Source organism: Moschus berezovskii, chromosome 23, assembly GCF_049115385.1.
Source record: "Moschus berezovskii isolate FMDL1 chromosome 23, NW_MosBer_1.0, whole genome shotgun sequence".
NCBI lineage: Eukaryota > Metazoa > Chordata > Mammalia > Artiodactyla > Moschidae > Moschus > Moschus berezovskii.
In genome coordinates this window covers 42,003,729-42,031,634 of record NC_142482.1, presented here as the reverse complement: position 1 = coordinate 42,031,634, position 27,906 = coordinate 42,003,729, and the positions used below count along the sequence as shown (strand labels likewise).

Here is a 27,906-nt window from a genome sequence, read left to right as displayed (position 1 = left end):
CCAGAAAGTTCTTGCATGAGCTCTGTGTTCTCTGGAGTTTAAAGCACCTGTGCCTCCCTCCACTTTGCCTATCTCTGTGTAGAATACCTTTCTCTTCCATTGAGTTTCATTATTCAATCACTGAAAAAATAACCCAAGAGAGGCCCTCCAGTATCTTTAGCTTCTGCCACCAGATTCTCTATCCCTTTGGCTAAGACACAAGACAGTGGGGCTGGGTGAAGAATCAGTAATAGAACCAGAGATGGTGTTGTCTGGCATCCTCTGGCGTGCATCTCATTCTACCCCAAAATCAGTCTCTCTTCAGAGGCAAATATAAGTCTAATTTTATAAAACTGGATTTCCGTACACAAAGACAAATATGATTCAGTCCGTGGGATTGCCAAAGTATCTTACAAGCACAAAAGGGGCTTGAAACCAAAACAATAAATACATAAATGTTTATATTCAGAGATATTTGTCTGTACTATTTTTACATAGCATATATTTTACATATTTATTACACATTTTATACATAATCTCAGGGCTATATAGCCTGGAATAAAAACCACTATGAAATAAACACTGAGGACACATATTTCTATCTGATATAAGGAAAAACTTCCTAAGTCTTTAAGCATATTAATGTATTTGTACATTACATGTTGATTCAACTGCACACATTACAACACATGTTGATGGTTTCTTCTATGTCAGGCACTATTCTACACATATAATGATTTTGTTTTAAAAAGACAAATTTCCTGATCTGTAAATCTGTCATTTTACTGGGGCAGATTAGAAAATAAATAAGATATTTTTTTAAAAAAACAAGAAAAATTATTGATAGTAATGAGTGATCTGAAGACGAAAAGCAGGGCCATACAATAGACAGTATCTTGAGGGGAGTATTAGTTGGGGTGGTCAGAGAATTTCAAAATGAGAAAAACCAGATAGACATGAATGTTCGGGTATTAATATGTTGGGAAATTCTAAAGATGAGAGGGTTTCCCTGGTGGTTCAGGGAATGAGAATCTGCCGGTCAATGAAGAAGACACGGGTTCGATTGTGATCCGGGAAGATCCCACATGCCTCAGAGCAACGAAGCTCGTGCACCATAACTCCCGAGCCGGTGCTCTAGAGCCCAGGAACCACAACTATGGAGCCGTGCATCCTAACTAATGAAGACTGAGCCCCAGACGCCGTGCTCCACAAAAAGAGAAACCTGTGCACCGCAAATGGAGAAAGCCCCCACATATCAATGAAGACCCAGCTCAGCCAAAAATAATTGAAATTAATATATTTTTAAAAAATTCTAAAGATGGGAAATTGAGCATAGCAAGAGAAAATACTAGAGAGGTAAGAAAAGGATTATCAAGGCTCTTGTATGCCATAGTGAGGAATTTGGAATTTGAGTAGAAGGCAATTGAAAACCACTGGAAGGTTTCGAGAAGGGAAGTGAGGCAATTCTTTTAAGAAGGATAATTCTTTTGGCAATATGCAAGAAGGCTATAACTCCTAAATTCAGTTTCTAAAACCCTTACAGTTTTGAAACTTCCTCCATATTATCACTTCTTTGACAAAATTATTTCGTGATTCTACTACACACACTAAATTCTGTTCCAGGCTATAGTACTATTATGAGATATTTCTACTCTTAGGTATTATTTACTATTAAATTTGTTTCATACTTTGTGTGTGTGTTTATGTGTGTGTGTGTGTATGAGAGAAAGAGATATACAGACAGACAGATGTTGATTTCTAAAACAAGACCAGATGATTTTATAAGAAAGAGAATGATTAATATGAGGTCTGAATTTATAGGAAGTGCACACAAAAAGTTGAAAAAGAGTATTTGCTCTATCATATTAAGCAATTTTAAAACACATATAGAAGGAAAACAAAAACTCATTAATGCTTTGCTGAGTTTTCACTGAAAGGGGTAACAATGAGAGTTCTTAGGCTTAGTCCCTCTGGAACATACACTATGGATACAGTGAATTCTAAATCACTTCCAGTAAAAGTTTTCCAATCAATAGACATGATTACAGACTCCATGACTTTACTTATTAAAATATATTGCTCACATTTGAATAAGATTGTTAATAGTAAATTTTATTGTCTGCGCATCTTCAGAAAGAAATATTTTTCTCTACACAAAGCAGAAGCAAGAAAGCCAGTTTAAATATTTCAATCATCCAGGTTAGGACTAAGGCAGTACATATTTTTAACTTATTTTGAAAATCTATATTTAATTTTTGAGAAGCTTTTGAGTTATCTTTGAAGTTCATACATTATAAAGACAGTATCCCAGCAGTTAAGAACTCATACTGTAGAGTCTGTTGGAATCATGCCTCTGTGATTTATTAAGTACATCACTCTGATAAAATCACTGCACCTCTTTAACCCTCAATTCCTTCACATATTTAGCAGAAATCATGATAATGCCAAGCTCACAGAGTTGTTGTGATGAATTGCATAGAAAGTGTTTAGGTCAGTGCCTGAAACACAGAGGATACTCTTACATAGTAACTCTCTAGCACCCCGTTGTTTGTGAACAAAAGAGTAACTGTGAAAACGCCTCAAGCTTCCCTACAAACTTACTTACTCAGGCGGAAGAGACGTGGATTAAACAGCTTACAAGTATGGAGTCCTCTTAACTCCAACAAGCAGAGTACAATGGAAAGAGCTAACGACAGTGCCTTCTCTGGATTCATTCTCCTGGGCTTCTCCAACCAGCCCCAGCTGGGAACGGCTCTCTTTGTGGACATCCTGATCATCTACTTCTTGAGCTGTTTGGGCAATGGCACCATTATACTTTTGTCAGCGATGGATCCTCACCTCCACACCCCTATGTACTTCTTCCTCTCCAACCTCTCTTTTATAGATCTTTCTATGACTACTTGCACTGTCCCTCAGACCCTGGCCAACTTTAAGGGGAAGGACAAGACCATCACCTATGGCGGCTGTGTGACCCAGCTCTTCATTGCCTTAGGACTTGGGGGAGTAGAGTGTGTCCTCCTGTTGGTCATGGCCTATGACCGGTATGTAGCGGTGTGCCGTCCCCTCCACTACATGGTGATCGTGCATCCCCAGCGTTGCTTGCAGCTGGTTGTAACTGCTTGGCTTACAGGCTTCGGCAATTCTATAGTCCAGACAGCACTGACCATGACTCTTCCCCTCTGTGGTAAAAACCAAGTGGACCATTTCTTCTGTGAAGTTCCAGTGATGCTGAAACTGGCCTGCACAAACACCTCCCTCAATGAGGCTGAACTCTTTGCTGTCAGTGTGTTCTTCTTGGTTGTCCCCCTGTCACTCATCTTAGTATCCTACGGTCACATTTCCCATGCAATCCTAAAGATAAAGTCTGCCCGAGGGAGACAGAAGGCTTTTGGAACCTGTGGTTCTCACCTAACGGTAGTCATTATTTTCTTTGGGACGCTCATCTCCATGTACCTTCAGCCTCCTTCCAGCTATTCACAGGATGTGAACAAAAGCATTGCACTGTTCTATACTCTGGTGACTCCCCTGCTTAATCCCCTGATTTACACTTTGAGAAACAAGGAAGTCAAAGGGGCACTAAGGAGACAAATGAGGAGAATCCTAGACGTGAGACAGAGTTAATGCAGCGCTTGCAGGCCCAGGAAGTTCTGCAATGGAAGACTTCTGAGTGACTAAAAACTAGTTTATTTAATCCAACACATCCATGTCCGAGTCAGTGTTCTAGGTACTTGATACATATCAGGGAGACAGAGACTCCTGTCCCCATTGAGCTAAACCTTTTGCTAGGGAGAATATATGTTAAATAAGATGTTCTAAAAATAAACTATGGTATATCATGTACTACACAATAATGGGAATGAACAATAATTACACATACAAAAACATGAATGATTCTTACAAACATGACTTAGAGTGAGCAAACTAGATATTAAATAATTCCTACTGTATGATTCCATTTACATAAAATTCAACCCAGGCACAATGAATCTCTGGTACTGAAAGTCAGAACAGTGGCTCCCCTAGGGACTGGAGCTCCCCCTTGGAACATATGTGGGGGAGGGGCATTCTGGAGTTCTGGTCAGGTTGTGATTCTTGATCTGGATGTTGGTGATATAAAGGATTCAATCTGGGAAAATTCATCAAACCTGAAACTTAAAGTACTTGCACTGTCTGTATGGATGCTGAACTTCAAATCATTTACTTCTTAAAGTTTTAAATAAACCAGATATTACCAGAATACTTTGATTCTAAATGATCACACTAAGTATTTTTGTTACTTTCACATAAAATTTGGGTTTATCTTCTAAGTGATCTTTCTTCTATCCATTGACTATCATTAATAGATTTAAAGCATTTAGATATTAGCAGTTTTTGGCCAACTCAGATGAACCTTTTCTTGAAGATTTCAATTTAACGAAGATCTCAGTTCAAGATCATGTGTCCTGTGAGTCTTTCTGGTCTCTTCATTCCATGTAGATACTTAGTGACCAGGTCTTGAGATAAAAATCATAGTGATTTTTGGATGAAAATTTTCCATCTAAAATTTTCAGATGAAAATTCTACTACTGGGTAATATATTGCCTTGAATTAAGTTTATCTTGACTGAAAAAGACATTTATTGTGAATATCTGTTTGTATATCTTATTTGTATAATATAGCATACAAAATGTATAATTTGCTAGTAGCCAAAGATATTTTCACTTACCAGTAATAATATTAATATTTTTCAGTATTTAATAGCATATGACAAAAGAGCAAATACTGAAGAGAATTTATAAAACAATGTAAAAACAGAAATAATTGTCTGGTAAGCTCAATATGCCTTTGTGAAGATATGTTCTTCTTAAATATTTCTTCTTTAATAATATTAAGTTGGTTGGTTTTTCATGTATTATTCTGCCAATGAAATAATAGAATAAGGATTTTTTATTTAAGTGAAAATAGATTGCTGAATTGTTGAATTCTGTACTATTTTGGAGAAGGAAATGGCAACCCACTCCAGTGTTCTTGCCTGGAGAATCCCAGGGACGGAGGAATCTGGTGGGTTGCCGTCTATGGGATTGCACAGAGTCAGTCATGACTGAAGCGACTTAGCAGCAATAGCAGCAGCAGTACTATTTTTACCTCTGCTTGTTATGAATATGAGTGATTTCTGATTATATTTTTTGTAATACAGAAGATATGATTTTTTTATAACAACCCCTTGGAGTTTTCTTTCAAACCATAACAGCTAGCTTCACTGATAACCGTATAATTTTTTGAAAAAAAGTTCCATACTCTATAATCATCAAGATGCTTACATTTTTCCTTTTCAGCAAATAAATGATGAAAATTTATCATTTCATTCCAGGTAGCCTTTTGTGAATTTCATTTCCCAGTAAAATGCATTCAGTTCAGTTCAGTTCAGTTCAGTCACTCAGTCGTGTCTGACTCTTTGCGACCCCATGAATTACAGCACGCCAGGCCTCCCCGTCCATCACCAACTCCCAGAGTTCACTCAAACTCATGTCCGTTGAATCGGTGATGCCATCCAGCCATCTCATTCTCTGTCGTCCCCGTCTCCTCCCACCCCCAATCCCTCCCAGCATCAGAGTCTTTTCCAGTGAGTCAACTCGTCGCATGAGGTGGCCAAAGTATTGCAGTTTCAGCATTAGCATTAGTCCTTCCAATGAACACCCAGGATTGATCTCCTTTAGAATGGACTGGTTGGATCTCGTTGCAGTCCAAGGGACTCTCAAGAGTCTTCCTCAACACCACAGTTCAAAAGCATCAATTCTTTGGCGATCAGCTTTCTTCACAGTCCAACTCTCACATCCATACATGACCACGGGAAAAACCATAGCCTTGACTAGACGGACCTTGGTTGGCAAAGTAATGTCTCAGGTTACAGCTGACTAAAGGTCCCACTGAAAGTACAGTCACTCCTCCTTAGCCACAGACTCAACAAAACATGGATCCATTTTATCTGTCATTCTCCATAATAGATTTGAACATCCAGCTTTTCTGGTATAGGAGTGGGTGGGAGGGAATGCCTGAAACAACCCAAATACTGGTCAATACTGAGGAACAATTGTACTTGGAAAGGTCAAATTAATTTTAGCAACCATATTTCTGAAGTCATTAGGAAGTTGTAAAAGTGATGAAGGTGGTGTAGACATGAATAACAGAAAGCACTGAACACTTCTGAGGTGAGCTGAAGGGAAACTGCCTTTTTTTTTTTTTAAAGAGCATTTGATGGGCTTGAGTGTGAGCTGAGGATTGAGCATGGCCCACAGAGAGGGACTTTGCCATGAACACATGGAATGATGAACACTCATGCAAGGCTAGAGTGATAAGCTGAAGACTTAAAGAGACTTAACTATGTGGCCAGATGTTTCCAGTGGACATTTCTATTTCCAGTGGACTCCCTGGGAAGCCAGAAAGCCAGACCAAAGTTTCAAAAATATGGAATAACCTATCCTGCAACTCCATTGTGCTTAGGAAACAAAAACTCACTAGGGCAAGGGGTCTGTTCTTTAACACATAGTCCTCTTCAGTAAGGCAGTTGCCAAATTGTGACGCTTCATGTAGCAGGGGCTAAAAAGCTAAGCTATATGTCTTTGAGGGGCAGAACTTAAGCTCCAAGAGTCTTTCAGGGCTGAGAAAATAAGACTCCTGAGACTTCTGTCAAAAACCAGGAGAAGATTGCATCTCTTCGATCTCTAGAAGAGAACAAGATAAAGGCTGAATAGAACAAGGACCAACTGTACAGCAGAGGAAACTATAGTCAACTATTTTTGTACCCGATAAAGGTTAAGAATCTGAAAAACGATATAAACATACACACATATTGTGATCATCATTTCATAATGTAGGTAACTCTAATCACTATTCTATACATCTTAAACTTATGCAATACTATATATAAGACATGAATTCATAAAATTTTAGAAGAAAATATTATTCCTCAATGAGGCTGGAAGAAAATAAAAGAACAGCTATCATTAAAACAAGAAAGGATAACAACAGTTGGTGAAGTTGTAAAAGGAACACCTGTGTACTGTTGATGGGAATGTAAGTTGGAAAGCAACTATGAAAAATAATATGAAGATACCAAAAAAACTAAAGATAGAACTTCCATATTATCCAGCAATCCAAATTTTAGGTGCACTCCCATGTTCAATGGCCTCATTTTTCACAATAGACAAGATACAGAAAAAACATAAGTGACCAAAGAGGTCAATGGCTAAAGAAAAAGTTCTGTGCATATCCAAAGGAATATTATTCATCAGTGAGAAAAAATGAAATACTGCCCTTTGCAATAACATGGATGGACCTTGAGAGCATTATGCTCAGTGAAATAAGTCAGAAGAGAAAGACAAATACTGTATGATCTCACACACATGTGGCACCAGAAAGACTGAACTTGTTACAAACAGAGGGAAGAATGGTGGTCACCCGGGGCAAAGAGGTAGAAGAAATGGGAGATATTGGCGAAAGGCACACACTTCCAGTTAAAAATTAATTTGTGAGGAGTCAAAAAAATAAACCTTTCTAAAATTTTTAAGGGGAATAAATATTTGACAAAATAAAGATCTTAGCTAACACTATCTAGTAATCACTTTACAGTATACAGGTATATCAAGTCACTTTAAACTTGCTCAATTTATATCTCATTAGATATAGAGGAAAATAAGAGTTATTATTCATTTCTTTCATCCTACTTATTTTTCCTCTCCTAACTCAGATTTTCACTATTGTTTAAGACAAAAATTTCTACATAGTTAATAAAGGAAAATACTCTGACTTTATCCTATGTACAAGGACTGCCTTCTCTTTGTGATCCAAATTTCAATCCAGAGCCTGAAAGAATGGCACCTCTAAAAGTTTAACAGTTTGTATATCCATCATAACAGCAAACGGAGCATGATTTCTTCCATGAAGCTCCTTAGTGCAGAAAATTCTGTCAGTTTTCTTTTTAATGTGACTTACAGGAATAAAAAATTACCACATTGAGAGAACACTGAAATTACACCATATATAAACCTGTATCTTCTAAGTGATATAAGCTAAAGAAAACTTTTCCTTCTACTGTTCATCCTCAGGAAAGAGTTAAGAGATTGATCGAAAGTGGTTGCATACAGAGTGCATGTTTGTGGATGCACATGTGGATACATGTGGATACATCCGGCTGTGTGTGATAACATAGTAATGTGTGTTATTTAACGCCAAATAGAAACCAAATTAGAACATGCTGTGGAGGAATATGAGGAGAAATATTCTTTGGGAAGTACTGGAGGCTTTTTCCAAGTTGGGGAGTAAACTCAGAGAGAGGTTAATCTCATGATAAAAGTGACACATTGATGGCTATGGTGCTCACTTTATTTGTGTTAACCCAAACAGAATTCTCATTGAGTGGATGCATCATTAAGAAATTTTCCAAAGAGAATCTTGGGAGACTATTTCAGTTCAGTTCAGTTCAGTCGCTCAGTCGTGTCCGACTCTTTGCGACCCCATGAATCACAGCACGCCAGGCCTCCCTGTCCATCACCAACTCCCGGAGTTCACTCAAACTCATGTCCACAGAGTCAGTGATGCCATCCAGCCATCTCATTCTCTGTCGTCCCCTTCTCCTCCTGCCCCCAATCTCTCCCAGCATCAGAGTCTTTTCCAGTGAGTCAACTCTTGTACGTATTAGTAAATAACAAATCCATTATTACTGCACAAATTTCGGTAGTTCCAACTTTCTGATGTTGTAAAGGATAGTGATTTAAACATCTTGCATATATCATCACACAGATTGTTAACTATTTCTTTGGGATAGTTTCTCAAAGTGGAAATTCTAAGTAAAAGAAAAACATACTTTTTAAAGTGTTTGATACTTATTGACAGTACCTCCCAGAAAGATTATGACAGTTTATACTCCCACCAGCAGTTTACTATTATTATTCTTTTCAGTCTGTGGCAATCTTGGAGTTCTTTTTTCTTTGTCATTACATTCCTAAGACACCCATGAAAAGAACCTTCATATTAGAACCTCTCATAACTAGGTTATGGTACATATATTAGTCAACTTGATTCCCTTTTTTTTTTATAAAAAGGGAGGTCCCAGGGCACACCATCCACATCTCCAGCACACTGTGTCCATCTCTGTATGGGAGCTTCTGGCCCCCTGCCTTGGGCTCAAGAGAGCAGCTCAGGGACCAGGGCTTAGAGAACTCAGGGGAGATGGGCTCTTCTGCATTCTCTCTTCCTGGGCAGTGTCCTAAATATGGATACACTGTTGATTTTTTTTAATTAATAGAATTATTGCAATATTGTTGTTCTGCATTCAGATGGGGGAAAGGCCATTTTAAAAAATCACCTCTATCAAAATCCCCAGCTACAGTGGAACACAGCAGAGCCCTCTCAAACATGCAAAGATGCTATAGAAGATATAAACTCCCCAGAAGAGTAAGTACCTTCTCCTTTGGAATTATTGCCCAAGAGTACTGCACAAGAGTTTACAATTGGCACCATGTTTTCACATGCCAATTTTTTTCAATTTTGTTTGAACTCTATGGCAATTTCATGATACAGATCAAATTACAATGCTTATTTTACAGATAAGAAAACTAATACTCAAAGAAGCGAGGTGACTTGCCAAAGCTTACCAGTTGACAAATACAAGAGATAGGGTTTGAACTTGGGTCTGTCCAACGTCAAATCCCAGTTCTCTTCCTATGTTGGGCTTCCTAGATGGCTCAGCAAGAGACTCCACCTGCAGTGCAGAAGACACGGGTTTAATCCCTAGATCAGGAAGATCCCCTGGAGAAGGAAATGGCAACCCACTCCAGCATACTTAACAATCCTCAAATGCATGAAATAAGGACTTAAAAATATTTAGTAAGCACTACTTGTGACCGGCTAATACAAAATCAGGACTGGGCTCCTGAGAAAGGTTTTGACAACTAACAGTGACATTCCATTGATCCTGAGTATCCCCATAACCTAATCATTGGAAATGCCTAGGATGCTTCCTTGAGACTAAAGCCACACGTACAGCAACAGCTTCCCTGGTGGCTCAGAGGGTAAAATATCTGCTTGCAATGAGAGATACCCAGGTTCAACCCCCAAGGAAGATCCCTGGGTCAGGAAGATCCCCTGGAGAAGGAAATGGCAACCCACTCCAGTATTCTTGCCTGAGGAATGCCATGGACAGAGGAGCCTCATGGGCTACAGTCCATCAGGTCACAAAGAGTTGGACACAATGGAGTGACTTTCACTTTTCACAACTGAAGAGATTTGCTCTCCAAAGATGTTAAAGTTATCTCAGAAATGGTCACCTAAATAAAAGAACTTGCAGCTTCTAAAGACATTGTGGATTTGAGTTCAGTTCTGTCGCTCAGTATTTCCGACTCTTTGTGACCCCATGAATCTCAGCACGCCAGGCCTCCCTGTTCATCACCAATTAACGGAGTCTACCCAAACCCATGTCCATCGAGTCGATGATGCCATACAGCCATCTCATCCTCTGTCGTCCCCTTCTCCTTCTGCCTTCAATCCGTCCCAGCATGAGGGTCTTTTCCAGTGAGCCAACTCTGCACGTGAGGTGGCCAAAATATTGGAGTTTCAGCTTCAACATCAGTCCTTTCAAAGAACACCCAGGACTGATCCTCTTTAGGATGGACTGGTTGGATCTTCTTGCAGTCCAAGGGACTCTCAAGAGTCTTCTCCAACACCACACTACAAAATGGTTAAAAGAATCCACCAAACAATATAAATCAGTAGAATACATTGTTTAAAAGGAGCATGAATACCCAATCCCTACAGCTGCCTCAGAGACACCTCCCCTTGAACCCTCTTATTCAAGAGACATACAACTTCTCATGTCTGCATTTACACAGAGCACCCCTTCCCAGGAAACCACACCCACAAGACATTTCCATTCACTGTGCTTCCCTGAGTCTGCCATAGCAAGTTTCAACTATGCTACAATACTAAAAAGATGGAAGAAGCTCTCAATCATAATGCAAACAGGCATAGGAAAGAGCACACCTACAGAGGAAAGTCTTGACAGAGAACTATAATCGGTTCTTCCGTCCTCTGTGACCCTGGTTAGAGCAGACCCTGGGCAAACAGTTAACACTGAAGTCTACTGACTAGGAGATAAAAGAGGATATTACAGGGGTGGCTATATGCTGATTACCATTCTAGTAATGTTTTTAGCAGGGTGGATAGGGTCTGTTTAGAGTGCAATAAACCTACAGTATACAGACTATGGTTGTTCTAGTGAATAAAAGTCCTAAAAACCAGAACACGAATGGTTCTGGTGAGGACACATATCAGGTGAGAAATTCTCAAGCCTTCCTCTTGCTGACTTGTATGATACAAGTTAAATAAGTGAGAGTCTCTAATTTATTTATATATTCCATGTAAAAACCTAAATTCAGGAAGCAGTGTCTGACTGGTATGGGGCCTCACAGATACTGCACATGTTGGTATTCTTGTTTTGTATTATTTTCTAAGTGTTTGTCAGTCTGGTGCTGGTTAAGAATCGGGTTTCATAGGAGTCTGACTGACACTTCAGGCTTCCAAGGTGACACATTGCCTGAGCACACTGTGTTCACCTTGTGTTCCTCAGAAGGCAAAAATGATGAAAGTTTATGACTTGCTCTTGGGCATATTGACAGTTCTGAACTCCAGATGGGATCAAATAATTTAGCCAAGGCCTGGGTACATCCACTGCAGCCATTTCACAAATATTAAGAATTCAAAAGGAGGGAATTCCCTGGTGTTCAAGGGTATAGGCTCCATGCGTCTATTGCAGGGGCCATGGGTTCAACCCCTGTTCTGGGAACTAAAGCAGGACAATTTGAAAAGGTAGATATCATTTGAAAAACTTACAAAACAGAACTGAACTTTGGATACGTGGTATCTTTTAAATGATCTTTTATTATTATTATTATTTTAGCCTGGGATCCAGATACCTTTATTATCTGTAATTTATTCTGAAGTAATCTACACATCCAAATGATGCTCAAGCATTTGCTTAAAACAAATAAATCTGTTTTGTGGCAGTCCTCAGGAGCAGACAAGTAGCTGCTCACTCAGGTAAATAGGTTTTGTGATTTCGTGTGACCTTGAGGGTTTCTGCACCAAAGAAAGTATCATTGAGGGATTCTTAAGTGACTATTGGGGCATAACTATCAAGACTTGATTGTGTAATAAGGAGAGGGGGAAATTTCTCACCATTCAGAGTACACAGCACTCCAAACTGCTTTTAATCAGGTATATGTTCAGCATTACAGTGGGGTGAAAATACCTGGTTTCACAAGTGTTTAATTCAAGAGTGAAGAGTGTGGTGCTGTTAGGAATACAGATAAAATCTTGACCCTGCATATAATTTACCCAGACTGCCATGTCTAGCTTGCAAGCCCACTTCTCAGGCAAACTGGCCAAGAGGGTTCGAGACCCAGGAGGATGGTTAGCAGCTAGGACCGGCAACTGTGTGATAGTTGTCATGCTTTTGTCTCCGCTAACAGACACAAATGCACTTACTTGCCTAGTGGTACATGATGGGGAAATCTACCAAAAATCATAAATATTTCTTTGATGATGGCACAGTCAAAGCTCTAATCTCCATAGAAAAATACACTGTTTATGACATTTAACTTTCACAAAAAAAACAGAACCTATACATGAAAATAAATTTATGCTGTAAACTGTTCTTGAGTGGGGATCTAAGACCTAGAATGGCAGATTAATTTTTTTATGGAATGTTTATTTTGTTACTCATAATTCAGAAAACTCTGTGACAGTTAATTCACAATTAGACAGCTATTACTAAAGCTTAGGCGTGTATTTTTAAATTAATAGACACAATATTTATTTTTTCTATTTCCTTCTGATAAGTCTGAGGATATCTGCATTAAACATGGGATTTCCTGGGAATCAGGGGCCCTTTTCAATATTTTTATACTTCACTAAATCTGAATTTCATGGGAAGTTTGGGGTAGGAGAGATTCTAAGGTCTTAACCAAGTGATGCCTAAATCAAAGAGTTTATAAAATGTCATGATGAGAATAATCTAAACATATTTTACCCTTTGAAAATATTGCTGCATCACAGTAGAAAATGTGTAGAATATGTAGTAGAACTTGGGTCATATGCTACTCAGATATAATGCCCTCAAAATTTCCTCCTTTAAAAATCTCATTTTAGAGAGGTACTAGTGTTCTTGCCTGGAAAAATCTCATGACGGAGGAGCCTGGAGGGCTGCAGTCCATGGGGTCGCTAAGAGTCGGACACGACTGAGGGACTTCACTTTCACTTTTCACTTTCTGCATTGGAGAAGGCAATGGCAACCCACTCCAGTGTTCTTGCCTGGAGAATCCCAGAGTCGGACACGACTGAAGCGACTGAGCAGCAGCATCAGGTGGTTCACAAAATTAAAATAACCAACTTTATACCTCACATCGGTGTTTCTCTCCTGCTGTGTACAAAAATGTATGTAAGAACTACCTGGTGTTCTTACCAACGAAGGGCCACCACTGTCACTGCCAGCAGGGCATCACACCCTTCACTCAGCGAGTCCTAAGCACGGCCTTCTCTGAAATGATCCTGCTGCCGCACTGCTGAGGTTACAGTTCCACCTGATGTCTGAATGGCTTTATCGGGATTAGTGCAGCAAGATTTTCTGTGACATTCAACTTCATTTTCCCCACAAGTGCTCCACCTCCATCAGTGAAAAACGTCTGATCATACTGTCAAACCATGAAATTTTAGTAGAGCTATGATCAAAATAAACGAATGAATGATATCTTCTAGTAACTCCCAGAAAATATTATTAATAATATTTCTTACAGTGTTTCCGTGGTTTTATGTTCTTATTTGGACTTCGTGTAATATAAACGCATGTCTTTTTGCAAATACATGTGGAACAATGTACCCAAATGGGAATGCAAATATCAAAACTCCTTGGAGATTTTTAAAACAGTAACTACTAAGCAGATGGTGTGAGAACACTGAATCAGCATCTCTGGAAGTTGAAATGAATACATGAACTTAGAATCTGAACACTCACTTTTCAACAGGAATGAGGTAAACAAATTCCCTTCAGAGTTGTCAGAGGGGATTTGAGATGACCCGTGCGGGACACACAGATACATCTAAAGAGCACTGGTGATCAAGGTCCTTCCATTAAACTGTCCTCCTCACCCATCATCTGGAGTCAGAGTCCTTCCAAAGCACCTTCTTCATCGCTCCCTTCACATCCCTGTTCCGCAGCGTATATATGAGGGGGTTGGTCATAGGGATAATGGCAGTGTAGAAGAGAGACATGAACTTGTCCTGATCCTGGGAGTTGTTGCTGCTGGGCCGAAAATACACAGAGATGGCTGTGCCAAAGAACAGGGAGACCACCGTGAGGTGGGATCCACACGTGCCAAATGCTTTTCTCTGCCCTGCAGTGGACTTGATTCTTAAGACCGCCCTGACAATCCGACCATAGGAGAACATGATTAATGAAACAGGTGTGAGAAGAGTGATGACACTGCCAAAATAGGTCATATACACATTCATAGTGGTGTCAACACAGGCAAGTTTGAGAAAAGGAGGGATCTCACAAAGGAAGTGGTCTAATTTATTTCTCCCACAAAGTGGTAAAAGGAAGATGAGCACTGTCTGTAGCAAGGAATTGGCAAAACCAATGATCCATGAAGCAGAAGCCATCAGGGCACACAGACGGGGGTGCATGATTACTGTGTAGTGAAGGGGCCTGCAAACAGCTGCATAGCGGTCAATTGCCATAACTCCTAGGAGAATACATTCTGTACATCCCAAACCTAGAGAGATGAACATTTGAACTACACAGCCACCAAAGGAGATGGATTTGTCTTCTCCACTGAGATTAACCAGGAACTGGGGAACGATGCTGGTAGTGTAGCACATGTCCAAAAAGCTCAGGTTAGAGAGGAAAAAGTACATCGGGGTGTGAAGACGTGGATCCAAGTAGGACAATACAATGATGGTTGTGTTTCCCAGCAACGTGAAGATGTAGAAGATCAAAAGAATTACCAAGAGGACCAGCTCAAGCTGAGGCCTGTCAGAGAAACCTAGTAGGATAAACCCAGTGAAAGAACTTCCATTTCTCTGTTCCATCCTTTGCTAGCACAGGGCTCCTGTCAAACCAAGCATTTAATAATTTATGAAAGGTATTTTCCAAAAAAGAGCAGGGTTGAAGAGGAAATCTATCATGTTCAAAGGCATGGCCATGGGATTTTATATACAACTGTTTGAATAAATCATGTACCCATTGAAATTGATATATCTTAACTCTATTAGTTCTATACTATTCACAAAAAGTTATGTATTGCTATTTAATACAAGAGAGTAATAAAATACTAAAATCAAATAATGAACCTTGGTTTGCATCCTTCATAGATATGTCTTTCAGATTGAGATGAATGGGATTGAAGTACAATCATTATATATGTACATTTTAGAGAAATTGGAAATGAGCGAAAATCAAGGCAGAATGATTAGAAAGAGTAAGAAAGATGTAGACAGAGGGAAAAAGTTTATTTTAAATACGTATCTCATAATTCTACGTAACTGTATGTGTACATACCTCACATGTAATTGAATAATACCCAAAAAATCTCTAAAATGCATTCAAATATAGAATTTTTTAAGCTAGAACGTACTTATACAAAGGATTACGTTACATTTGAAGTATCACTAAGAGTGCTGCATGCAAACATTTTGGCAGGATTGTTGTCTCTCTACTCCTAATACATTATATTTGTGAATGTTATACCCCAATCTTTTTGTATAGTAGTAAAAAATAAACTGTTGAGAGTTTGAAAATATCACCATTCAATTATAGTGCTTAATGCTTGCCCTTGAAATAACTAAAATTACTATACCAATTTAACAAGAACTCCAAAAATTTATTCACTGTGCATAGTCAGTTCATGGGCTTCCCTGATGACTCACGAGTAAAGAGCCTGCCTGCCAATGCAGGAGATACAGGAAATGTGGGTTCAGTCCCTGCATCGGGAAGATACACTGGAGAAGAAAATGGCAACCCACTCTAGTACAGAGAAACTGGTGGGCTACAGTCCATGGAGTCGTAAAGACTCAGACATGACTTAGTGACTAAACCACAAATATAGTCACTTCACAGCAGAAATTCAAAACCCAGTGATCATCACTTACCTCTTCTTTCTGTTGATTTCATTTTCATGTATTACCAGCAACTAAAATACCTGGAATTCCTAAAGAAGATAGGATTATTCACTATCAACATTTTAATCAAAATAAATATTTTTTAAAGATATCTAATTGTGCAATATGTACACAAAGTGTAATGCTTCACAACACTCCCTATGATAAATAATTAGATAAATATATACAAACACAGATGCACTGTCAATGCAATGACAGGTCAAAGATAGGATGTAAAACTAAAAGTATTAATTACATGAGGGAAGATATAAAGAAAAGTGCACTTTGGTATTATAAAAATCTAAGAACATCCATTTACATTAGGTTAATTTTACCTATGCACCTTTCTGGGAGCTATCTTGAAACATTATTTACATCAAAACAAACGCACCACCAGCTGTAAGGTTAACTTATTAGCATATTCATCTAACTATTTATAACTGCATAAACATGATCATTGGTATTCCCTGGTAACTCAGACAGTAAAGAGTCTACCTGCAACGCGGGAGACCTGAGTTTGATCCCTGGGTTGGTAAGGTCCCCTGGAAAAGGAAGTGGCAACCCACTCCAGTATTCCTGCCTGGAAAATCCCATGGACAGAGGAACCTGGTGGCTACAGTCCAAGAATTGGACACAAATGACCGACTTCACTTTCACTTTTTCATGATCATACATGAACTTAAGCAACATAAGAAAGTATGTAATTCAGTTCTACTGTATTCAAATGGTTTGGCACATAGTACATTTTTAATTCTTCTAAGGCTTTCAAAATTTGAATCTGAATTGGGTGTAGACCCACTGCTGTGTGAAAGAAATTGATACAAAAATGTCATAAAATAAATGCTAATAAAAACTGAGTAAAGGAAAAAGTGTGAAAGTGTTACTCACTCAGTCAGGTCCAACTCTTTGTGACCCCGTGGACTGTAGCCCGCCAGGTTCCTCTATCCTTGGGATTCTCCAGGCAAGAATACTAGAGTAGGTTGCCGTGCCCTCCTCCAGGGGATCTTCCCGGCCCAGGGATCAAATCCACATTTCTACTCACATTTCTTATGTCTCCTGCATTGGCAGGCAGGTTCTTCACTGCTAGCACCACCTGGGAAGCCCATTAATAAAGGAAAAGTAAGAGCCAAATGTACAAGCTGGATTTACAAAAGGCAGAGGAAACAGAGATCAAATTGCCAATATTAGTTGGATCATAAAAAAGCAAGGAAATTGCCCAAAAATTCTACTTCTGCTTCACTGACTACACTAAAGCCTTTGACTGTTAGACCACAACAAACTATGGGAAATTCTTAAAGAGATGGGAATACCAGACCACCTAACCTGTCTTCTGAGAAACCTGCATGCAGGTTTCATTCAAGAAGCAACAGTTAGAACCGGACATGGAATACGGACTGGTTCAAAACTGGGAAAGGAGTACATCATGCCGGGGTATGGTTATCCTGTTTATTTAACTTATATACAGAGTACATCATGTGAAATGCCAGGCTGAATGGCTCACAAGCTGGAATCAAGACTGATGGAGAAATATTGACAACCTCAGATATGCAAGATACCTCCCTGATGGCAGAAGGCGAAGAAAAACAAAAGAGCCTCTTGATGAAGGTGAAAGAGGAGAGTGCAAAAGCTGGCTTAAAACTGAACATTCAAAAAACTTAAGATCATGGCATCTGGGCCCATCACTTCATGGCAAATAGATGGGGAAAAGTGGAAACAATGACAAACTTTATTTTCTTGGGCTCCAGAATCACTACAGATGGTGATGCAGCCATGAAATTAAAAGACGCTTGCTCCTTGAAAGAAAAGCCATGACAAACTTAGATAGCCTATTAAAAGCAGAGACATCACTTTACCAACAAAGGTCCATACGCTCAGAGCTATGATTTTTCCAGTAGTCATGTATGGATGTGAGAACTGAACCATGAAGAAGGCTGAGCGCCAAAGAATTGATCTTTTGAATTGTGGTACTGGAGAAGACTCTTGAGAGTCCCTTGGACTGCAAAGAGATCCAACCAGTCCATTCTGAAGGAAATCAACACTGAATGTTCACTGGAAGGACTGATGCTGATGCTGAAGCTCCAATACTTTCACCACCTGATGAGAAGAGCCAACTCATGGGAAAAGACCCTGATTTTGGAAAAGATAGAGCACAGGAGGAGAAGGCATCAACGGAGGCAGAGATTGTTGGATGGCATCATTGACACAATGGACATGACCTTGAGATGGAGAAGGACAGGGAAGCCTGGCATGCTGCAATAACTGGGGCTGCACAGTCCGACCTGACTGAACGACTGAACAACAAGCACCAAGAGTCAAATGAACGAAGAGGCAGTGGTGGAGGGGCCTTGGGGAATATTCCTTCATCAGTGGCATAAAGGTCCTCCGTGTCCCATGATTTAGTGTAAGGAGAGAAAAAAACAAAAAATCAGGTGGTTTGAAATAGAAAAAGTACACATGATAGAAATTTAATACATCGTGTATGAGTAGGATTAAGCTAATCTAACTTAACACTCAATCACAAAATAGTATGGAAGAGCACTAGTTCACACACCTCCAAAAACAATATTTAATAAAAAAAATTCTCACATTTAAAGTGTGAAAAATTAAAGGATCCAAAATTTGAAGTCTGGAAAGATATGTTCAGTTTAGTTCAGTTCAGTCGCTCAGTCGTGTCCGACTCTTTGCCACCCCATGAATCGCAGCACACCAGACCTCCCTGTCCATCACCAACTCCCAGAGTTCACCCAAACTCACGTCCATTGAGTCAGTGATGCCATCCAGCCATCTTATTCTCTGTCGTCCCCTTCTCCTCCTGCCCCCAGCCCCTCCCAGCATTAAGTCTTTTCCAGTGAGTCAACTCTTCCCATGAGGTGGCCAAAGTTTCAGCTTTAGCATTAGTCCTTCCAATGAACACCCAGGATTGATCTCCTTTAGGATGGACTGGTTGGACCTCCTTGCAGTCCAAGGGATTCTCAGGAGTCTTCTCCAGCATCACAGTTCAAAAGCATCAATTCTTCAGCGCTCAGCTTTCTTCACAGTCCAACTCTCCCATCCATACATGACCACTGGAAAAACTATAGCCTTGATAGACAGACCTTTGTTGGCAAAGTAATGTCTGCTTTTTAATATGCTATCTAGGTTGGTCATAACTTTCCTTCCAAGGAACAAGCGTCTTTTAATTTCATGGCTGCAATCACCATCTGCAGTGATTTTGGAGACCAAAAAAATAAAGTCTGACACTGTTTCCACTGTTTCCCCATCTATTTCCCATGAAGTGATGGGACCAGATGCCATGATTTTAGTTTTCTGAATGTTGAACTTTATGCCAACTTTTTCACTCTCCACTTTCATGTTCATCAAGAGGCTTTTTAGTTCCTCTTCACTTTTTGCCATACGGGTGGTGTCATCTGCATATCTGAGGTTATTGATATTTCTCCCGGCAATCGGATTCCAGCTTGTGCTTCCTCCAGTCCAGCGTTTCTCATGATGTACTCTGCATAGAAGTTAAATAAGCAGGGTGACAATATACAGCCTTGATGTACTCCTTTCCTATTTGGAACCAGTCTGTTGTTCCATGTACAGTTCTGACTGTTGCTTCCAGACCTGCATACAGATTTCTCAAGAGTCAGGTCAGGTGGTCTGGTATTCCCATCTCTTTCAGAATTTTCCACAGTTTGTTGTGATCCACACAGTCAAAGGCTTTGGCATAGTCAAGAGAAATAGATGTTTTTCTGGAACTTTCTAGCTTTTTCGATGATCCAGTGGATGTTGGCAGTTTGATCTCTGGTTCCTTTGCCTTTTCCAAAACCTTATAGCTAATAATGCTGGGATTCCCTGGTGGTCCAAGTGGTGAAGAGTCTGCCATGCAACGTAAAGGAAGCAGGTTTGATCCCCGGTCAAGGAAGATCCCACATGAGCAGGACAACTATGATTCCACATGTGTGGGGCAGCTGTGCCCATCCGCCACAACTACTGTCTCCTGCACCACAACTACTGAAGCTTGTGCTCCACAACAAGAGAAGACAACACAGCGAGAAGCCGGCACACCACCTAGAGAGCAGCCTCTGCTTGCTGCAACTGGAGAAAGCCTGTGAGCAGCAACCAAGATCCAATACCGTCAAAAATTTAATGAGTAAATAACGAAATAGTTTGAAAATGAAAATAATAATAATGCCAAAACTGTTGGTACTGTTGATTGTTTGATATGCTCCAAAACATTTACGTGCATAATCTCAACTATCTCCAAAAAAATGTTTGACCTTTATTACTGTTACCCTTCTATATTTGAAGAGATAGATTAAAGTGGTTAAGCAGCTTAGCCAAGATTATTAAAATCCTAAATTTATAAACAAAAACTAGGTCTCTTTGCTATCAAAGTTTGTGTTTTTAGCAAACACATTGCTTTATTGCCAGACATGAATATATTGAAATTCGGAGGACACCACTGCAGATGGCAGGGTTTACAATCTCATAAGATTTCATCCTTCGATTTCTTATAAGAATGTGATCTGTGCTTTCCACAAAAGAAGTCTGTATAGAAAAAAATTTATAACAGAATTATAAAAGTTTGACAGATAGTCTAAATGTGCAATGACAGGATATATTCCCTGACTCACACCTGCTCAGAAGAGCAAATACAACCTATGGCTCAGTCTCATGAATAGATATACAAATACTGACACATTCATCCTAGATGAACTGCTGGAAAGTTTTTCTAAATATAGGAAGCATTCACCAAAGTGGAGTGCAAATATAAAATATTAATTCATCAAAGGAAAACACTAATACAATAACAGACCAGTGCGATAAAATGATGATATATTTTATCATCATATCAATAAGGACCAGAAAGGCAGTTGATAAAAGAGAAAATCCTGTCAAGATGAAGTTGTTCAAACCGTTTGCAACTATACAGAATAATATTCATTTATTAGAAAAAGGATGCTGAATGACCAGGTATCTGACAGGTCTAAAAATGAATGACTTTAGATTGAAAAATTTAATATCAGACAACAACAAACAAAAGCAACACCAACTAAAACAGAAAAAAAAGAATGTAATGTCTTTGTATGTTACAAATGATTCCAGTCCAAGTGGAGATTACACTGGAAGGTAATTAGGATAACAATGTCATACTTGTCTTCTTTAAATTTTTTTTTCTCTAAAGAAATTCAGGAAGTAATCCCTTCCTGAGTAAACCAGATGTGGGAAACTTCAATGTGCAAGAGCATCATTGCAATGATCTCAAGAGTACATTCCACTGGCCTGGATCACACCAATCCCTTGCTCGTTCCCTATTCAGCACCCACCCTTCCTAAAGCTGGTTGCACCACCACAGAAGGCAATGTTCCAAAGTAAGGAATATTGTTTGGCTAAGGGTAAATGGAAAATTTTTATCTCCTTCTTACCACATTTCAAGAATTCTGCTTTTTAATTGGGAATTATCATCTATGTTAAAATATGTATCAACTGACCTAACGCAATAAGGAATACTGATATGTATGAGACAAACTACATAAATAATAAAAACTAGAAATATTAAGCACATTCATCCCAACTACAAGAAAAACGAATACTATCCATGGTAACCATCATAATATGACATGAAGTAGGCAAGTTCTGCTATACAAGCTACATATCAATTAATACTTGGATACAAAAGAGAAATAATTGAAAAAATCAAAGTATATGTGTGCATATATAGAAAATATTAAGTAGGTAAAATTAAACAGATTCTACAAAATAAAGATGACATCTTACATAACAATTATGTTTTAAAAGATATAATAGAAAATTATATCTCACAAGAACACAATTCTTCTATACTAATTAAGAGAAGAGCTATCAAATGAGAGAGGTTAAATGCTTAATACAGACACATATCAGTGCTAGAGGTATATTTACAATGATAATAACTGTATATTACTGACACATAATATAACTAAAATTTTAGTGGAAGATGAAGTATTTCAAGAAAACTAGCTACTTGCTGTGCAAACCAAACATTTTGAAGACAAAAGATCTCAAGATAATGTCTCTTTAAGATATCTCAAATTATGCAACATTCGCTGATAAATTTAAGTTCAAACTCTACCGTATCCAGTTCCTCAAGGAATCCTGAAAAGGTGCTGACAAAATCCCTGCAGCCTCATAGCCATAACTGAATCACTCTTGCTTTAATAATCCTTCTGCCTCAGCTTAACTCCGATACATTAGGACTGGTCCCTAATGGCAATGAAGGACTCATAAATGAGGAGGAAGTGGATCTATCTTGGTATCAGAAATAACAGTTCTAATCAATATGGACAATGTTTGCCCAGGTTGGGAAGGAGAAGCTGAAGTAGGAATTCCTTTGCAAGCTGTTTATTGATCAAATGTTCTCAGGATAAAGAGAAGCAAAGAGCAAAATAGAGTGGACAATGCTGCTAAGCAAGGATATGATCACGAATGGAATAGCATAGCCTGATCCCAGAGAACTCTGGAACAGGACTCTCCAACAGAACTATCTGCTGATAAAATGTATTTTATCTTCACTAATACAATCACTGCTACCCACATGTTGCTGACTGAGCATTTCAAGGGTGGCAGCTAAGGAACTGAAGTTTAAAGTTAATTCTGGTTAATTTAAATACCTAGTAATTTAAATGTGACTAGTTACTAGTATACAGAATAACAAGCTGTGGAGCTGTATTGTGTCAGATGTAATTCCACTTGACCCAAAGCAGCCTTTTATATATCCCGAGTCTGTCATTGACTGCAAACTGCCTCAACCAAGTTCAGGAGACCTCCTGGCAATGTGGCTCTCATTCAACTGATGGCAATTTTCTGAAGAGGGAATGGGCTCTGAAGCTGTCAATACTCATGACAAATATGGTGTGGACCAGTGCACCCACCAGCTTGTAGAAAAGATCTGAGCTGGACGCCAGAAGCAATCATAAAAAACATAGAGTCCATTCATACTAAACGTAGAGTCCATTCATAAGTGTGTGCAAGGATGAAAGGACAGTCACCGGTGTACGCTACACATCACCTCAGTGCAAGGCCATCAAAAAAATGTCATTTGCTTTATTCACCAACAAATTAAACATTCAGATCACCTTTTCTGACCCACGATTCTCCACTTAAATTGGTATTTCTCCTCAATTGAAGAATGATTGTTTTTCATTAACAATAAATTCAAAAATGCATTAACACAATAACCATGAAATGGACCCTCATTGTTGTAACTGTCAAACTAGCATTTGGAACATTACATGTTCATTTCTTTGAGAAAATGAACATTTTAAAACTACAGATATTGACAATACACTTTTAGAAACATTCTTAATTTCACAGCAAGGAGCTGAGGAAAAAATAGAAGTGTATAGTCTAATAGGTTCACATTCACATGTATGCTATTATTTAATTACTGAAGGACATGTTTTATGACAGAAAAATATCCTGAATTTAAATTGTTTCATATATCCATATTGAGACATAATGAATATACTACAACAGGAAGAAATGTCTAGAACACAAAGTTGACTTCCATAAGGAACACTCCAGTTTAGTTCTTAAATTTGGTGAATTTCTGTAGGAGTTTCTGTTTCTTTTTCCAACTGACATGTATGTTACTCAGTTTAGCCTTTAAGGAACACTTGCACCTGAAAACAAACTAACTTACCAATTCCTAAAGTACCACAGAGATCGAGTTCAGTCCTCTCAGTCTTATTCACCTCACGTGAGTATACTAGGCTCGTTCCCTATCTCATTTCCAGTTCCTGCCTTTAATACAGTACTGGGCATTGGAACCTGTGTATGTAGACTAAGGACGCAGGTTGTATGAAATAGGTACACAAGTTGACTCTACTAACTTGGAATTGGAATATCCTTAATTTTCCTTAAGCAAGAAGATGCTTTCTCTTGATAACTTCAAATACCTTCGCACAATAGTGAAGATTGGCATTCTGTCTAGCTGGTAGGATGACACAGGAAGGCAATTTCAGACACTCAGGATTCCTTCTGAATATAATGTCTTGGCTCTATGATGGAGAGCTCATTATGAAAGCATGAGATTGGTATGAAACTGCAGGATAATGGTTTGGTGAAAACAGTTTACCTGACTGAAATCTTTGGGGAATGTATGTCCTGTACTATTAATTAGCTAATGTCACCTAGCTGCCCAGAGAGGACAATCCTCAGGGGAAATGAATATCAAGGAGAATGCAAGAGGATACCTAATCTGCCTCTTTTATAACTTCTCATAATTGACATAGGTCAGATTATTCCCTTGACTTCTCAGTTATCTTAACTCTCCTCTTTTAATGGTTTAGATGTTTTACTAAACACTTGATATTTTTTCATACAATTGCAAAAAAAATACCCATTTATAAATAAGAACTCACTCAGTTACTTAATTTGAAAAATAAATTAATTTTTATCTAATATTCATAATCAACTTTTAAGGAATCACAGATTTACCAATTAAGCAGTTCCTATCTCATCTTTAAGGTAAATATATTAAAGGTCAACCACCACATTTTACTCCCAAACTTCTTATGTGGCTAAGGAAAAACTACCAGTCCTCTATGACATTGTTCAAATTCTATCTGAAAGTTGTAATGATTTACACAAACAAACAGAAAAATTATTGACTTTTTAAATGAAACTTCCATGGTTTGTTTAAGTTCAACTCAATTTTCCGTTTATTTCCACATGACTGAGTTAAACAAGAGAGCTATAATTGTTAAAGTAAACTGAAGGAAACTTGATGGATATTGTGTGTTTTGAAGTTTGAAGATCAGTTAATTTCAAAACAACTTATACACTTGACTATCCAGACAAAAGGCAGGAATCATTAGCATCTGTCCATGGAAGGCTTTGGCCGTAGCCATCAAAAGCAGCTTCAAAAAATATAAAATCTCTTTTCCCCACTAGAACACGTTTTCTTTCGGAGTACTAGACAACTTCTAATTAGTAGTATAAGTTATCTTAGGGAAAACTATTTAGGTTTGAAGTATCTAGGTTTTTATCTGTCATTAATCGGACAAGTATACAAATCTTCTATAACTAATTTACATGCTATAGCCAAGCATTTCCCATAGAACCATAAAATACACTTTTTTAAATAACATTCTACACATAGGGAGAAATTATCTTTTCCTTGAAATACTCCTAGAGTAGAATTTTCTCAGTAATCTCTCTACTGGTTAAATTCCATGGTAATATTTATAAGGAGGTCGAGTAAAGATTAGTATTGCACAGGCTGTCCAGAGATGGAGGGAATTGCCGACCTGAAATTAACATTTTTTCCCATTTCCATCTTGATGTTGCAAATATTAATTGGAAAAATAATGTTGGATAATAATTTGACATTATCTAGAATGTGATGTGGATGTGACAGGTGATGGAAGTAAAGTCCAAAGCTGAAAAGAGCGATATTTCATAGGAACCTGGAATGTTAGGTCCATGAATCAAGGCAAACTGGAAGTGGTGAAACAGCAGCCGGCAAGTTAACATCAAAATTTTAGGACTCAGCGAACTAAAATGAACTGGAATGGGTGAATTTAACTCAGAGGACCATTATATCTATTACTGTGAGCAAGAATCCCTTAGAAGAAATGGAGTAGCCATCATAGTCAACTAAAAGACTGCAAAATGCAGTACTTGGATGCAATCTCAAAAATAACAGAATGATCTCTGTTCACTTCCAAGGCAAACCATTCAATATCACAGTAATCAGGTCTATGTCCCAACCAGTAATGCTGAAGAAGCTGAAGTTGAATGGTTCTATAAAGACCTACAAGACATTCAAGAATTAACACCCAAAAAAGATGTCCTCTTCATTATAAGGGACTGGAATGCAAAAGTAGGAAGTCAAGAGAAGCAGGCAAATTATGCCTTGGAGTACAAAATGAAGCAGGTCAAAGGCTAACAGAGTTTTGCCAAGACAATGCACTAGTCATAGCAAACACCCTCTTCCAACAACACAAGAGAAAACTCTACACATACACATCACCAGATGGTCAATACCAAAATCAGATTGATTATATTCTTTGCAGCCAAAGAAGGAGAAGCTCTATACAGTCAGCAAAACCAAGACCAGGAGCTGACTGTGGCTCAGATCATGAACTCCTTATTGCCAAATTCAGACTTAAATTGAAGAAAGTAGAGAAAACCACTAGACCGTTCAGATCAGTTCAGTTCAGTTCAGTTCAGTCGCTCAGATGTGTCTGACTCTATGCTACCCCAGGGACTGCAGAACACCAGGCCTCCCTGTACATCATCAACTCCAGGAGTTTACTCAAACTCATGCCCATTGAGTCGGTGATGCCATCCAATCATCTCATCCTCTGTTGTCCCCTTCTCCTCTGCCTTCAATCTTTCCCAGCATCAGGGTCTTTTCAAATGAGTGGGTTCTTCGCATCAGGTGGCCAAAGTATTGGAGTTTCAGTTTCAACATCAGTCCTTCCAATGAACACTCAGGACAGATTTTCTTTAGGATGGACTGGTTGGATCTCCTTGCAGTCCAAGGGACTCTCAAGAGTCTTCTCCAGCACCACAGTTCAAAAGCATCAATTCTTCAGTCCTCAGCTTTCTTTATAGTCCAACTCTCACAGTCATACATGACCACTGGAAAAACCATAGCCTTCACTAGATGGACCTATGTTGGCAAAGTAATATCTCTGCTTTTTAATATGCTGTCTAGGTTGGTCATAACTTTTCTTCCAAGAAGTAAGCATCTTTTTATTTCATGACTGCAATCACCATCTGCAGTGATTTTGGAGCCCCAAAAAATAAAGTCTACCACTGTCTCCACTGTTTCCCCATATATTTGCCATGAAGTGGTGGGACCAGATGCCATGATCTTAGTTTTCTGAATGTTGAACTTGAAGCCAACTTTTTCACTCTCCTCCTTCAGTTTCAAAAAGAGACCCCTCGGTTCCTCTTCACTCTCTGCCATAACAGTGATATCTTCTGCATATTTGAGGCTATTGATATTTCTCCCAGCAGTCTTGATTCCAGTTTGTACTTCATCCAGGCCAGCTTTTCTAATGATGTAATCTGCATATAAGTTAAATAAGCACAGTGACAATATACAGCTTTGATGTACTCCTTTTTCAATTTGGAATCAGTCCATTGTTCCATGTCCAGTTCTGTTGCTTCTTGACATGCATACAGATTTTCAGGAGGCAGGTAGGTGGTCTGGTATTCCCATCTCTTGAAGAATTTTCCACAGTTTGTTGTGATCCACACAGTCAAAGGCTTTGGCATAGCCAAAAAAGGAAAAGTAGATGTTTTTCTGGAACTCTTGCTTTTTCAATGATCCAGCAGATGTTGGCATTGTTGATCTCTGGTTCCTCTGCCTTTTCTAACACCAGCTTGATCATCTGCAAGTTCACAGTTGACATATTGTTGAAGGTTGCCTTGGAGAATTTTGAGCATCACTTTACTATCATGTGAGATGAGTGCAATGGTGCAGTAGTTTGAGTATTCTTTGGTATTGCCTTTCTTAGGGACTGGAATGAAAACTGACCTTTCCCAGACCATTCAGGTATGACCTAAATCAAATTCCTTACAATTATACAGTGGACATGACAAATAGATCAACGGATTAGATCTGATAGATAGAGTGCCTGAAGAACTATGGATGGAGGTTTGTGACATTGTACAGGAGGCAGTGATCAAGACCATCCCCAAGAAAAAGAAATGCAAAAAGGTAAAATGGTTGTCTGACAAGCCTTACAAATAACTGTGAAA

At 38.7% G+C, this 27,906-nt stretch overlaps 2 protein-coding genes across 2 annotated transcripts; one reads left to right on the top strand and one right to left on the bottom strand.

The window, feature by feature from the left end:
• The first annotated feature begins 2,655 nt into the window (after positions 1-2,655).
• LOC129543636 (olfactory receptor 2B8-like) lies at positions 2,656-3,600 on the top strand. The gene has a single exon (XM_055406859.2). The coding sequence runs from the start codon at positions 2,656-2,658 to the stop codon at positions 3,598-3,600; it is 945 nt and encodes a 314-aa protein (XP_055262834.2).
• A 10,560-nt stretch (positions 3,601-14,160) lies between these two features.
• LOC129543638 (olfactory receptor 2B8-like) lies at positions 14,161-15,099 on the bottom strand. The gene has a single exon (XM_055406860.2). It carries the CDS (start codon positions 15,097-15,099, stop codon positions 14,161-14,163), a length of 939 nt encoding a protein of 312 aa, XP_055262835.2.
• Between the last annotated feature and the right edge of the window lie 12,807 nt (positions 15,100-27,906).